The sequence below is a fragment of the Typha angustifolia genome, chromosome 13 (assembly GCF_048772165.1).
Source record: "Typha angustifolia cultivar Huaian chromosome 13, ASM4877216v1, whole genome shotgun sequence".
Lineage (NCBI taxonomy): Eukaryota > Viridiplantae > Streptophyta > Magnoliopsida > Poales > Typhaceae > Typha > Typha angustifolia.
The window spans coordinates 13,681,933-13,697,918 of NC_133251.1; the positions used below are offsets into that span (position 1 = coordinate 13,681,933).

General features: G+C 36.1%; 1 protein-coding gene across 2 annotated transcripts; it reads left to right on the top strand.

Moving 5' to 3' along the window:
- Positions 1-2,619: 2,619 nt before the first annotated feature.
- Positions 2,620-5,102, top strand: LOC140774058 (transcription factor bHLH18-like). 2 transcript variants are annotated; one of them, XM_073116894.1, is made up of 5 exons: positions 2,620-2,767; positions 2,946-3,018; positions 3,120-3,638; positions 3,814-4,191; positions 4,303-5,101. In XM_073116894.1, exons 2-5 carry the CDS (start codon positions 2,992-2,994, stop codon positions 4,375-4,377), a joined length of 999 nt encoding a protein of 332 aa, XP_072972995.1. In that variant the 5' UTR covers positions 2,620-2,767; positions 2,946-2,991; the 3' UTR covers positions 4,378-5,101. The 2 variants fall into 2 exon arrangements, with proteins under 2 accessions (XP_072972995.1, XP_072972996.1); XM_073116895.1 differs by having other exon boundaries at positions 2,666-2,767; positions 2,970-3,018; positions 4,303-5,102.
- Positions 5,103-15,986: the final 10,884 nt, after the last annotated feature.

Here is a 15,986-nt window from a genome sequence, read left to right on the forward strand (position 1 = left end):
CTCCATAATTTTAGTTCATTTATAGGAGGGATAACTCTGACTAAAATATAGGGTGTTATTTAAAAAAAAATTCCTACAAATATTGCACGTGTATAATTATTCTACTATTTCAGGATCCTAATAAATTATTGACCTAGAAAAGATTTGCAGCATCTCCAAAACTTTAATTAATCCCAATCAACCAATTAGTGTCATTAATTATGTTACAGTATTGCATCATAGTAATACTAAGGTTTTAGAACTTTGCTGTCATTAGATATAATAATAATGCAACTTGCCAATGACTAAATATTTTTATGCAACAACTATGCTTATAATTTATAATAAAAAAAATAAAATAATAAAATAAAATCTCCCGCCTTCCCGGGGATCTCGTGCTCATATACCACAGACTATTAGAAAATTACGATTAACACGTGAAAATGCGCTAAAAACGGCTCAACTGAATAATAGAGTCATTTGTTCTTGGGTTTGTTTAATCCTTCATTAATTTTAATATTAAGATGCTCTGCTGTCGCGTCTTAATCAGGGCCGTTGGTTCTCGTTGGAAGTAAACGATGCTGATCCTGTGATGTTCGGATCGAATCTCGACAAGATTCGTGCTAGCTCATGCAGGAACATGATGAATTAATGTAACGCTACTAAGTTGAATGGGGAATTAATAATGCGCGATTAAACTGGTCTGGCTAAAGATTTCATTTGATTCGGCATATCTTTATAAAAATATATATATAGAGAAAAAATTCGAATAACACCTTATATTTTAGAGATTGGATGATTAGGTATAGATTAATTATAAAAGTATTAAAAAAATAGGTGGCGACGTGGACATCATGAAGTACCGCATCCAGTTGGGGTAATTGTTGGGAGTTCCTAATACGATGCCAAAAGATTACTCGCCTTTTGGAAAGAGATTAATTTTAAAATATAAAGTACATTTGTGACCCTTAATTTTTGAAGCAGGGCTTTTTGGCCATGTTGTGGGAGTATCTCAACCGATTTAGAAGGACAGATTTTGAGATTTACTTTAGTAACAAGACATTAATTTTAGAATACTTTTTTCTTTTTAAATTATTTTTATATTTAATTATATTCTGAAATAATGATGTAATAATTATTTTTTATATAATATAAAGAGTAAGAAATGATGAAAAAAAAATGTGCTTTATCTTTTTTATGAAATTACTATGAATATTCTTTACTTTGATATAAAGTAAGTTGATACGATAGATTTTAAGTTAAATTAGTAATTGAGTTAGCGTGGACGGTATAAGATATAATTTTGATAAATAGTATTTATATTTTAAAATAAAATTATTATAATATTTAATTATTATTTGGAATAAAAGGTAATAATTTAGGATAAAAATTTTCTTTGTATTTTGTTTTGTTTGCCTATCAACACCTACTTTTGCTCAAAACAAAACAAAACAAAACACAAAGAAAATCATCTTCCACTATTTGATGACAAATTGTTATTAGTTTGCAGGCTTTCTTGTGTCTTTTTGTTCTCCTTACTTAGTCAAGGTGAATAAGTACTCTGAAAAATATTATATATATATATATATAATTATGCTTCTTTCTCTTATCAAGCTGCTGGATGTTAGCTGTTTCAGATTTGTTTCTTTGACTTCCTAAACCCTTTTTAGTTGCCATGAGAGGCCAATAATTTGAAGCAAGCAAGAAATTAATTTGCAAGGAAAAGGTGAAGTGATGATCTTACAACTTTAGACATGCATACTTGGATGTGAATCAACTAATTGAAAAGATTATATTTGATAAGCTATGAACTTACTCTATTGCATATTAGATCAACTAAACTAAAAATGGCTCATGTTATGTGAGTATTCTCAATATTTAATTTCTAGCAGCACAAGTTTAATTGAAATATTGTTAAACTTTCACTTCTCTGAGTAAATATATAAATATATAAAAGAAACAAAAATCTTGCAGACTCATTTACCTATTCTTCAGATTACTCTGATGAAAGAATCAATTATTGCATTCAAAGCAGCATGATTGATTTAAACAAATGATAATTAAGGGCCCACTAAACCAACCAAGAGAGATTAAGGTAGTATTTAGACAGGTGCATCTTATGTTTAGTTTAACAATCACCAATTATACCCCTAATTATTATTTTTTTCTAATTTCTCTCATTAGATTATACTTCAGGTACATGTCCAGGCATTAAAATTGTCTTTTCCTGTGACCTTTTTAGGTTCCATTCATCAGACAATGCAACAAAATTTGGGTAAATTAGTGTTATTAATACATGGAATACTTGCCTTATTTGTTTTATCCAAGTAAATTACTGTAACAACAAAGTTAGAGCACTAATCTGTCTTTTGATCACTAGCTATAGCTATCCACCTGAAATCATTTTGGCACTAAACTCATATAATGCTTGCTGATGCTAGAATGAAGTAATAAATGATAACTAATAGAAAAACAATTATATCTAGAGCTTTCTTGAAACTATTGCTTGTTATTATATAAATCTTTTTATTTATCTTTGTGACATATTTACTACTCAATAATCGCTCTACTTTCTAAACTATTTAAATATCAAGAAAAAGAAAAAGAAAAGAATAGAAGGTCTGGAGAGAGGTGGAAAGGAGGAGGAAGGATCCTTCATGGCTTTAAAAGGGGGGAGGTTTCCAACTGAACATAGATTGGTGAGGTGGGAACTCCCATACGAAGAAGAAAGCTTTAGACCAAATATCACATAGGTGGAGAAAAAGGGAAGGAACTTCCATCTCCATAGGTAGGTTTCCTTCCCTGGCCTACCAATTTCTCTCAAAGTTAATGTCTTTGCATAGGATATATCTTGTGGGTCTTGGCTGGTTTTCTGTTTTCAAGCGTCTAGAGGCTAAAGATCAAGATCTTAATGTTTGAAACAATGATATAGTTTTGAATCCAATTGATTTGAGTTATTCATGCAGGAGTTTTGTTTTGTGTCACTACAGAGGAGAAGAGAAGGCATTCCATATGGCAGCAAACTGGTTCTCTGACTTGGTAAGAGGCTATCACATATGTGTTCAGTTCTTATGCTCAAATGATTGAGATAAGCTTAAAAGTTAGAACTAAAGTTTTTGGTGTGCATGTTGGTATTATAGGAGATGGATGATCCTAGCTTCTTCCGTCAATGGGAGGCAGACTCCCTTGATCAAATCACAGATCAAGAGATTGCTGCAGCTCTTGGGCAGGATTTCCAACAATCTTTCTCCTCTGAGAGCCACACATCATACCCTTCATACCATCCAATCACTGGCAACATTTGCATGGAGAGGCCCAAGAAAGTCCTCAAAGCTAGCAGCTGGGATTCTTGCATCACTGAGCAGAACTCAGCTGCTGTGGCAGATGCCTCGTCGCCGAGCATCCTTTCTTTTGGCAAACTGGAGGGGCCAAAGAAGCAGTTAGACTTGTATGGGGGGGCTGTGAGCATGAGGGAAGAGATGGAGATCTCATTTCCTAATGGAGCAAAGAGGAAGTACGAGATGATGGTTGGGCAGGGAGTCAAGAAGACAAGGCCTAATCCTCAGAACCAAGATCACATTATCGCGGAGAGGAAGCGGAGGGAGAAGCTTAGCCAGAGATTTATCGCTCTGTCTGCGATTGTCCCCGGTCTGAAGAAGGTATGTCTTTGATCTTTTCTTCTTCAATTCTTTGCTAGTTTGTGTCATTCGAAGTTGGCTCATGCATTAGAATTATATTACTCGTATTGAGTCTAACTGAAACAAGTCATACAAATTGATGCCATTTGAAGTAGCAAATTAGTAAGTTGAGTTCCCTTGATCTACATGTATGTAGATGGACAAGGCTTCTGTTCTTGGGGATGCAATCAAGTACCTAAAGCAACTCCAAGAGAAGGTGCAAGCTCTTGAAGACCAGGCTGTGAAGAGGACAGTTGAGTCTGCAGTTATTGTCAAAAAGTCTCAACTTTCTCATGATCATGATGATAGTCCCTCCTCCGATGACAACTCCGACGGCTGCCGACCAGGGGGTAGACTTCCAGAGATTGAGGTAAAAATGTCTCAAAAATCTGCACTAATTAAGATTCACTGCGAGAACCACAAAGGTATATTGGTGAAGGCACTCTTAGAAATTGAGAAGCTCCACCTTACTGTCATCAACACAAGTGTCATATCCTTTGCAGGCTCTTCTCTTGATATAACTGTGATGGCTCAGGTAATATAAGTTCTGTAGCATTTGAAGTATTTAATTTTAATTCAATCTGATCGTTGATTAGTCCGTCGGTGACCCACAAGTTTAACTTTAACCTTTATTCATTTAATTCAGGTTGAAGAGGAGTTCTGTATGACAGCAAAGGATTTTGTCAAGAAGTTGAACTCAGCTTTCAAGCAATTTATGTGAAGAAACTCGTTTTAGTTGCAGGATGTGAAGTGTGGGACCTTTTTCTCATTGTTTCTAAATAGTATGGCTAAAGTTTAGTGCCGTTTCCGAGTAACCTAGAGTTCCTCCTTCTAAATAGGCCTGCAATCTATTCTCATTTGTTTTTGCTGTCTGGGCTCTCTCTTTTCTTTCTTTTTCTCTTCTCTCCACTTCTTTTTGCATGGTCGAAATAGTCAACCGTGTTCTTGGAAGAGATCAGACCAAAAAACTTATCTTTTTTCTTTAAAATTAAGGGGTAATCTGGGGAAGTTCAACTTTTCAACAATATTTTCCTTTCTTCCCCTTCTATGTCTCCCTTTTCCTGAAGGGATTGGACTTCAAACCAATACCTCTGTCACCAAAAGCTTGAAAGTGACCCCAAAAAAATAAAATAAAAAAAAAGTCCTTTTTGTTGGAAGGATTAACAGGCCTAGCTCTAGAAGATAGTAAGGGCTCCTTTTTTGAAGGTCCCATGAATTATTCCTACTTATGCCCCTTCTGCTGTCTCTTTCTGAATGTGTAAGAATTACAGCACTTAAGTTGTTGTCTCATCTGCCACAAATGTACTAATAAATGTACCTTTTTCATTTTAACTGGCAGTATCTTCTTCTTCCTTGTGGCAATGCTATATTCTTTAAGGGCTCCATAGCATCTGTATTCTATATCATGTGCTTGGTTCATTCTGCAATTAAGTTATATGATTCTGAAAGATGAATAGCTAAGAAATTCTTTATTTTTTCTTCTCTGAGAAGAGTTTTTAGATTTGAAGATCGAACTGAAAGGGTTATAGTTATGGAGAAGTATGCTGAAGCAATCACATTCAATTATATGATCGGTTACGATGTTTCCTAAAACATTATACCTCTTCTCTATCTCCTGAAAAATAGTTTAAAAGAAATGAGGAACAAAGTAAGCCTCCAAAGTTGAAGAACAAAATTAAAAGTGAAGAGGAATCTCTTATGCCTTTTAAATGTAACACACTGGGATACTTCTAGATTGCTTGTATGCCTAACATCCAGTCATTTTGACAACCAGTGATGTTTACAACGAAGCTGAAGGCTGCTATTGACTCATTACCTAAATGCATAGAGTTACAAGTACCTCCGACGAGGGTTACCTAATTAAAGGTAAGCACTGAAACGAAAATAATGATGTTCGTAGTAGTAGCAGCTACAGCAGTAGTAGTAAAAAGTAGTACCAATGAATTATAACAGTAATACTAGCATCATGGCAGCAGCAACAAAGACGACGAAAAGGACTATTGTGGAGATCATGACAATTCATATCATTCATTGGGCCTGATAGAAGTTTTTCTTAAAATTTTCACCACATCTACACTAGCTTCTTGCATGTGTAAATAATCCATATACAACAAACCATTTTATTCCAAAACATTTTTAGTACTGCAGACCAAGATGAACAGAGTGAATTCTCTGTTTCTTGAATTTGTCTCACTCTGAACTCAATTCTATGGTTGATGATTGAAAGAGAAGGGAGAAAAGTTCTTTCTTTTGTATCTTGTATTTGCTCTCATCTACCAGACAAAGATGATTTGCTTCACTTTATATATACATATATCCATCTATTTATGCAAATGGGTAGAAATGGCATGGGAAGCAAAAAAAAAAAAAAGAAAAAAAAAAGAAATTGTTTGTTTACAATGATAAGGTCGCATCAAATCTTGGAGAGCCAATCAACAGTGGCTATATCCTAAAGCAATATCAAATATGTGGAACCCATTGCCAGTGGGTCAATCTATGAGCATCATGCAGATGAAAGTAGCCTGGTGTTGGGAGGTGTGTGGGTGTCTGTTATTGTCTGGTCCAAATACTATGTGCCACTTGTGCTTGGTGATTGCAGAAGGAAGGACAGAGAAAATTGGAAGCTACAAGACAAAGGAGGGAATGTCTCTCAACTCGCTAGCAACACAAAAACAAAGAAGGGTTTTTGCTCTTTATCCTCTCTTTCTTTCTCTCTCTCTCTCTCTCTCCCCTTTTGAATTATTTGCAATTACCATACCTTAGATACGAGAGAGATTTAAACTAAAAGAAGTATATCATAAAAAAAAGAATTATTCTTCTCAATTGTTACTCTCTAAAGTATATTTTCCCTTGTTCTGAACTAGAGGAGCGTTTTCACAATTTAGCTACAACTTGGGTGGTTATGTGCAAAAGAGACCCTTCCTTCCTTTCACCAGTAAAAGGCATCTCGTACTACTATGGGGACCCCATAAAATCCCCCACACCTCTATAAAAAGGACCCATCATAGATAGCCGAGCTAAGAGATCCGCCAATGGCAGGGGCGGCGACCACCTCCTCTCCTTCCCCATCTCCTCTCCTCCCGAATGACAACTCCAACCCTATAGCAGGAGCTCCTCGCCCACGATCTCCAAGGGTATTCTCGTCAATGTAGGCCCTGTACATGGCGTTGCGGTAGAAGGCAAACAGGATGGAGCCAGGCAATAGTAGTAGTAGTAGTAGTAGGTGTTGTAGTAGAAATAGTAGTAACGTTTGTTTTTACGGCGAGTAGGAAGTAGAAATGGGAACGGTGTCTTGGTATAGTGGGGTAGTTGGGTGTAAGATACGTATATATATATATATGTATGTATACGGATGGGTATACGGATCTACGGCCTCTGATGGTGTATTGGCCTCTCCCCTCCTTTTGTTTTTAATCTCATCCGGATGTTGTAGTACGGTCGCATTTTGAAATGGGTAAATGGTTTTTTTCCCCAGGTTGTCTCTAGACTTCTTTTCGCTGTTTCTTTTTGGGCTAGATTTTTGTGTGTTTAAATGGGTATTGTTCGCATTATTGGGCATTATGTTCATTTCTTTGGCACAAAGTATATCCTGATATAGAATGGCCGAAGGATCAAGGTTTTTGCTGTGGCTTGCTGGTTGCTCTTGAATGTTATAGACAAATTGGTTCGTTATGTTCATTTATTGAATAGAAAAATGTGTTCTGATTTCATAATTGTTTAGAATGATCAAATTATTTGTCTGAGTACTATTATGTGGCCTTTTAAGCTCACTTAGCAAAATTTTCTCCAAATAATCAGTTGGGCCTTACTGGATTATCTGAATTGCTGGTGTTTGTATTTTATCTGATAGCAAACTGTATCATGGTTCCTGGTGATAGAAGATAAAAGTTCTTTTCTTCGAATATTATGCGGTTCCTTGAGGTGAGTAACCAAAATTTCTCCAAATGGTTAGAAGATGATGAAAGAGCTACAAAAAGGATATTATAAGGCAGGTTTATCAAGTTTGTTGCTGCTTGTTAATTGTAGCCCACAGAGGGTTTGGTGTTGAGAGAATGGCTTCCACATTTTTTTAGTCATGTAAAGAGGATTTAACTACATGAGTGATGATCAGGGATCATGTTTGTGTGGTTGTACTTGCTATCAACATCAAAGCTAAGTTCATGTAAAGGTGTATAGGAACTCACGTTTTTTCCATGATTCATTTTTTTGTCATGAGATGAAAATTTATATTCCGACTGATAATAAAATGCCAAAACGTTGGACAAAATAGTATAAGTGGAGTAAGGTGCTCTTTTGTCAACCATTAAGTTTTCAAGTTCATATATGTTGCTTTTGGGTTTGTAGACAAGTCATTTCTACAATAGTTGCAATTAAAGTTCTTTATTAATGTTGACTTGGTAAAGGCATGTGTCAGAGATGATAGGCAATTCCAGAGCATTTGATGGTTGTAAATGTAGCTTCCTCTTGGTTGAGTATCTTAACGTTGTACAGCAGCTTTCATCTATCTCTATGCGAGGTCATCTAGAATGTGATGGAGCAAGGTATTAACCTAGTCATTGTGTACGATCTTGGTTTGCACATTTGATGCAATTTATGAATTATTAATCATTCATGCTTACGCTCTTTGGCTTTTCTTTGGTAATTTCAGAATGGGAAAAATTCAGAATTCAGATAGTATATTGCTTAGAGAAAGTTCATGGTTGACGTCCGTAAGATAAGTTTGATGGAAGGTCAAGTAAGTCACAATAGTTCTGATTGTTTCTTTCTGTTTGCACACTTGAATCTTTATTAAAGATGCAATGGTTGAGATGGTAAAAGTAGCCATCTAGGCACTTATCTTCCCATCTAAGCACTTTTTCAGCATATGTGCGTAGCTTTTTCCTTTTGAAAATTAAGGGGCTAATCATTTATCTATTGGTGCTTGAGCAGGCATTTAGTTGCTTAGTACCTCTCTGCAACTCAGCAATCTTTTTCTTTTGACTCCATATAATAATCACAGGGATATATCTTAGATGTGCATGGAATTGGCTTGATTGACATAGACATGGAGATAATTATATAGAAGATTGATTGGTTTATTGGCTTTATAGAGTCACAACTTGCTCTTTAAATGGGTATATTTAGGCATACATATTGTTATAATTTTCTAGTTCTGTACAGTTTTTGTTTGTGCCATTGATTGCTCTACAATATATTCATCCATAAAAAATTTAGGATAAGGTCAGTTAAAGATTTGGGCAGATTTGGGCATAAGAGTTTTGCAAAACTAATTGGGGGATGCTGTCATGTCATGTCATGTTCTGTTATGTTTTATTTTATCTTTAAGTAGTGATAACTATTATTAGTTATTACTTTCATCATTTCATTTTTCTAAGCTATCAACTTGAGCCAACTTTTAATTCTACAACTACTGAAGCATGCTGTAAACATCACAGTTTAGATATCTGTCATCCTGTCTATATTCAAGATTGTTATGGAGTACTCTAACATATAAATTATCTTTTGGTACTAATACTTAAGAAAATGCTTGAATTTTGTAAAAAGATTTCATGTCAGGTGTTAAATAGGTTCTTTAGATAAAATATGCCTTTCTGACTGTCCTCTTCCTGTCATGCTTTTTTACTATTTTCTGGTTGGCAAAATGTTATGAACTTCTAGCACTATGTGAGCTAAAAGAGCATAATTGCGTGTTTGCTTCCTGGATATCCTTGATGTACTGAGGTTGGAGGTTCATGACAACTTGATAAATTCCTCTATTGTTGTAACTTACATTCTGTAGCACTACCCAAGCAAAGGATGATGTTATATTTGAAAATTTTCCTATCAGGACTAATGATTGAGGGAGAGTCAGAGATCTTGGAGAACTAGTGACTCTAAGTTGATGAACAATTTGGAGCTAAACCATCCTGAAAATCCTTTTTCCATGTCTGCTTTGCTTAAAAGTGAACTGTGCAAGTCAATGTTTTATAATAGGATTGAATGCACTTGACTAGACTTCAGGGTCAGTAGTCTAATGCCTCTGTTGATTTTTATTCCTTGATCATAATAAGATGAAGAAATAAGATGGTTGCTGGTATCTAGATCAACATGAGATTTGATCTAGTTGGACCTTGATATCATGTTAACTTTATAAATAGAGATTATCTGCTATTCATGAATAATTCTTGCTACAGAGTATGGGCACTCAAATCTGACTTTGAAACTGAATTGTGAAAATCGATCTTTCGGCTGAATTGAAAAGCTTTTGATACTACCACAGTTTGTTATGTTGTGATCATAAACAGAACCCAGTTGGTGAATGTTTGATATAATTGAGTCCATATATATATATATATGTGTATGTCAGTGTGTGCGTCTGAGTCATCAATTTTTTTTATATGTGTAATAAAAATTTATGATCCACCTATTATGCCCAATGCTGAAAATGAATTTATTTGATTGCGAGTCTCTTTTCTCCTCTCCATTGTGAGTCACTGGATGGGCTGCAATGGCATGAGACCTTTCCTGATATCTTCATTTTGGATTCTTCTTTGCAGTGTAGAAAAGGGCCTACAATTTCTGACGTAACCAATTTAAAGGGTTCTCTATACCTGATTCAGAAATGCTGCAATTTGTGATTAATCTTCCTAACTGTTTTAATTTGATATCAGCTTGTAGTTAATGCTTCATGTAGGGACTTGTTTGATCAACCAACTCATGAATGCCTATTTCTACCTTAGATAGCCTCTTCAAGCTAGTACTACTTACTGCTTAATATTTTCTCTGTTAATCTTTGTAGGCTTGGCACGGAACTCCAGTTCATTTACTTGCCAAGTGACATATCTTATTATCTGTGTTTGATCCATTGACACTTGTATGCCGTACATCGGATTAGCATGCAACCATAAGGTTGCTTATCATATAATTTAACTTGGTGTTCATGAGTTCATAGTCAGTTGCTTTAAAGAGTTTTGCTGCCTTTCTCATGGAAGACCTTGTGTATTCTTTGAAGTCTCCAAGATGCTTGAAATCAATTACTGTGAGATACACTCTTCTTGCTTCTTTTGCATGGAATCTACTTTCTTTAAAACTTATCATCTGCATATCATTCAACACTATATGGACTCAACTTCAGTACCCAAGTTTCAATCAAATCTTTACGGATGAGAAGGTGCTCTTTGTTGGAGAAGCAACAGATGTGTAAAACTTCCAGAACTGAATGAAGAACAGAGGTAGTTTCAAAACTCTCTCTCCCTCCATTTGCTTTAGTCCATAAAAGTTGCAAGTGTATTTACAAAAAGACCCGCTTACCTTTATTGCTTGTAATCTGGATATTTTAAACAGCTGACAAAATATACAAGTTATCATCAGTTGGTTGTGATGAGTTTTTTAAATGCATCAAGAGGAGGAGCAATTGAATTTGCCATTGCTTTTAAATGACAAGATTCAAGTTATAACCTTCTTGTTTGCCCTTTATTATCCTTTTAATTGTCGGATAAAAACTCTCCATCCGACTGGAAAAAGAGTTTGTTGCTTTTAGGTTACTTCTAAGGGTGGATTTGCCAAAAGGTGATAAGTCCAAGAGAAGAAGTTTGATGAAGCAACAAGCTACAGTATCAAAAGGCAAAACCTTTTTGACAATGGCTTCAACCAAAGGAGCTTTACTTGCATTATACTAGAAGAAACTTTAGAGTCTTATCATTAAATCTTGACAGTTTTATTTTTTTACTAATGTCAGATCAACATGCTTCATTTTTCTTGTCAATGACAAAACCATCCTTTTCTACATAATGGCGAGAAAGACTCAAATTTCACTCTCCAGTCTTGAGAGTTGAGACACATCTCATCTCTCATCTCTCTCTCTCTCTCTCTCTCTCACTTCTAAAGTTATGATTTGAGGAAAATTATTAAATTAACAACTGAAAGGTGCCGTGGACTCGTGGTGCACGAGGCTTCCGGTCTCGTAGAAATACAGTTAAAATCTTAAAACAATAAACCTTTTCTGGTGCACACTAAGTTGCAATCATTATTAGTGAAATAGCGATGGAAAAAGATATAATTACTGTCATAGAAATATAGTTTAATTTCATGATAGTAACTTACTTTGTTCATTGCTCCATTAATTTTTTCTTTTAAAAAGAAAAAAAAATCTAACGTTGCAACTTGGTCTGGGTCATAACTTTGGTTTGCAACCACACGTGAAAAATGAGGAGGAGATAAGAACACAGGGGAAATTTTCCCTAAAGGACCCTCGTAATGTTTGAAATCTAGAACTAACTCATCCAAAAGTCCTTTCTATGGACTTCCCCCACATGTCACTTGTTGGGATCTTTACAGTTGCAAAAAGATTTCTTTTCTTTTTCTTTTAATTTCATTTTTGCACGAGTGTTTCAACACCAGCCATCGGATTGGACGGTGCCGATGATCTGAGCCGCTCAAAGCATGAAAAGGACTCGCCCGCCCCTGTCCTCATCTCTCGGATTGGCTTCTACGACAACCAAAGATATTGCTGTCCAACGTTATGGAAAGAGACAAAATTTTACAGCGGACCCCCTTAACATAAATGAAAATAAATCGGGTCCTAAATCGGTAATATTCCAAGGGATAGGAGAGTACTACTTACTATATGCGACTATGCGAAGGTCAGTAGTTCCACAGTTTGAGAAAATAATATGGCCTATAATTGCTAATAGTGCTCTATAATTTTGTATCTGGTCCATGAAAGCATCCAAGAACAGCACATCATAAACATCAACAAAAGACAAACAAGCATATATTTTTATATTTATACTGCATCTATTATGGGATATTAGGTGAATCACATAAAATGGATATGAGATATGTAGTTGATATGCTATCGTGGTCGTACCAATAACGGCGAATCATTCATGCTGTGAAATTTGTAGTAGTAATAGATGATGTTGTGTTAATATAATAGAATGAATACACATCATGCTGAGATATGATGATGAATATATATATATAAAGAAGAGAGGATTAACTTTATATTATCTAACCCAGTTAAGAAATAAAGAAAAAAGAATCCTTATTTTTTTAATTGAAATATCGAAGAGAGGTGTGCACCCTAACTCCTTCCACCTCCAACTGCCACAATTAAGACAAAACATTCCCATTTTTCTTCTCTCCTTGGACATCCAAGCAATTGGATTCCTTCCAATGCGTGAAAGCTGCTCCTAAGATCTTCATCCACACGGAGACGATTGGTAATTTCGCCCTTCCATGACAACGAGTGAACTCCAGTTGGTTCTCTTTCTTCTTCTTCTTCTTCTTTTTTCTTTTCTTTTCTTCTCTTTTCTTTTCTTGATCAAAAAAATTGATCAGAATCGACTATTTCTCCCGTCAATTCTTACACGATTTTCACGTCTCAACCATATCTGATCACTTTCTTCGTCAACCAATTGCAGCTAAAATCCAATGATTTGTAGTCCATTGATTAGGTTTATGACTCAAAAGATCCACATCAAATTGGTAGTCATTTTCCGTCGGTTATCAATTCCAATTGATATTTTCCAGCTAGTTCACTTTCTTACCGTTCCTTATGTATCAACCCATCATGATACGAGATAACTATTTGAGTAAAACTAGATTGAGCATGGGTGAGCCCATTTTGATGAGTAGGATTAATGATCTTGACTCATCTATAATTGGCCGGTTTCCTAGAAAGGTTTGGCGATATGTCTAGATTTTATATTAGAGAGGACTAACTCATATACTTGTTCTATAATTAGTTTATTGACTTATGATCGATCAACTAGTTTGCTTACCCTATGTGTTTGTATAAATTTAGGAGTTTGAGAATTACAGCTGACTTATAATATAGCCGTAACTTATCCACAAACACTGTGTTCGTGTAGTTTGATATTGTGGCTCATAACTCAGTCAGTCTAGCTATTTAAGATTGTGTTAATAAGGATTAAATTATCTTACTATGATGATTGATGATTGACGACAGTGATCGATCTAGGGGGCGTCTGTAGAAAAAAGAAAAGATTTATAGCTGACTTCAATGTAGATAACTACTCACAACTACAACCTATGTGTTTGATATTATTCATGGAAGACTAAGTAGGAATATAAAACATAGTCATTAGGTAAGCTTGCATAGTGACCTCTCTTATTATATAATTATAGCCTCAATATAATAATGGGCTCAACTTACATGGCACTAATAAAGTTATATAAAGTTATTGTCTTTTAGTAGGCGGAGCGTTCGGGCTACTAAAATATGCCAAAAAAATGGTTAGGTACTCTTAATTGGCCAATCTTATCCTCTATGACAGATTTAGACTTGTGTTTTAAGAGTTCAACATAAATGCCATCTATTGAATAAATTACTATTGCCAGAAGACCATTGCGAGAATTACCTTCTTCAAAGAAATATGAAAAATTAATGACGGTGCCCTTGGAATTCGAAATAAAAAAGAGTCATATAATATGAGCCATTTGACTATCTAAGATTTTTTAGAGCAGTATATTCCCTTCTCACCTCAGAACTATTATTTTTTTCGATGATACTCTATAAACTATTAGAAATACTTTACTTGCCTCTTTATATTAGGGAGTTATTAAATATAAAAGAAGTTTATGGCCATGTATAGAAAATAGTGATAGTATTAGGAGGTTAAAAGAAAATTATTATTATTATTTTTAGAGATAAAGAGCTAATGTATTCATCTATCATTAATTCACATATTTATGACAGGCAAGTGTCAAAATGGAGAAGATGACTGAGATATAGGAGAATAGAGTCATTAGATTTTAGAAGAAAACTAGAGGAAGCATCCCTACCTCAATTAATCAATAACCCAATTATTTTCTATAAACACATGCACCATATGAATATCGCTAAAGCTCCTTACCGGTCCTTAAACACTCAGTTACAACATTCATGATCCTGTAGGGGCAGGTAATATCACACACAGGATTTTAGTTGCTTCCAATGAATCATGTTACACTCTTTTATGGCCATTGAGAGACCCACTGCGGATCACCTAGACTTTTGTAAAGAAGAAGGCTCATCTGAGCACAACTCCCAAGCTGCCAAAAGGCGACATGGGCATATGCCACCATCCGAGTTCAACTTCACCCATCCCGAGTCAGGCACAATCCACTTGGTCCTCATCCCCGTAGAAGTCGGAGAGGTCTTCTTGGCAATCCTCTCATAGTCCTTTGCTAGTTGAACAACCCTCGGCCAATTCACCTTTTCTCTTGATACGATAGCATTCCTCCTATTATCCAAAGCCTGGAGGCTATAAGACCTTCGAGTCAAAGTTTTTGATTCGAGTCAGAATGTCCCTCAGTGGTAAGCCAATCAAGGTTGATTCAGGAATCACTGTGAGAAGAGCTTACTCCTCCAGCATCTTCACGCAGTATCTGCATGCAAAGAATAGATAGTCCACACTTTCACCGTGCAGCCCACAGAGTGCACAATTTACCTCTGCCGAATGTGCAGTCAGTATAAATAGGCCATCTTTGATAACCAATTTTATGCCAGCTTCCAGTAAAAAGTATGCACCCTTCGAGCCACCGACATCTTCCAGCACTCCCAATGATCCCACCAAGAGGGCAGGAAGAAAATGGGTATGGACTTAGTACTGGACTCTGCCTCTAGGGGTGACCACTAGATCTAAGAAGCATCACCCTTGGTCTCCCACGGATCGAGTACACCGTACTTGGCATGCAGAATTTTCACCAAACCCCGATCACCAGCTCCCCATGAGCTGGGACTCTTGCCAGCTTGAGCACGTTTGAGAACAGTTCCGATCTTAGAAAGACACCTAACCATTGATGCCCAAAAGATCTAAATCTTTTTTTTCGTTTTACAAAAAAAAAAAATAGGGTTAAATTTCTCTCCTCCTAAAACTTGTACCACTCTGTAGACAATGCTTTGGCAGACACACCCGTATCCACCACCAGTCCTTTCTTTTTGTTGTGCCCATTTAACCTTCAAATCAGCAGCACTCTATGTGGGCTCCTATTAAAATAAAATTCTTTTTATTTTTATTTTTTACCCCTAAAGTTGGGGGAGTAAGTCAACACTACCAAGTGGCTCGAGGGATCATCTACGCCTCTTCCCTTCTCACTACCAAACGAATCAGGGACACGTCGCGGAAATAGAATACTTCTCAGGAAACCATTCGACGAAGTTTCGCGTATACGCGATGGCCGTTGCATCCGATCCTCCAAAGTGGTTCCTACATGCTCGCCACTACCGCGATGCGGCGGTGTCATTAGAAAGGTACGATCGTCCCCAGCCATTGACCCCCGTGGTAGGGTGTGAGTCTTATACAGCGAGACATGATAAGGACGACTCAAAATTCTCCTCCTTCC

Bases quoted from the DNA above. Each gene is read 5' to 3' on its own strand.
- LOC140774058 (XM_073116894.1), top strand. From the start codon at position 2,992: ATGGCAGCAAACTGGTTCTCTGACTTG. The intron at 3,019-3,119 runs GTAAGAGGCTAT...TTGGTATTATAG, and splicing joins CAAACTGGTTCTCTGACTTG to GAGATGGATGATCCTAGCTT. The intron at 4,192-4,302 runs GTAATATAAGTT...CATTTAATTCAG, and splicing joins ATATAACTGTGATGGCTCAG to GTTGAAGAGGAGTTCTGTAT.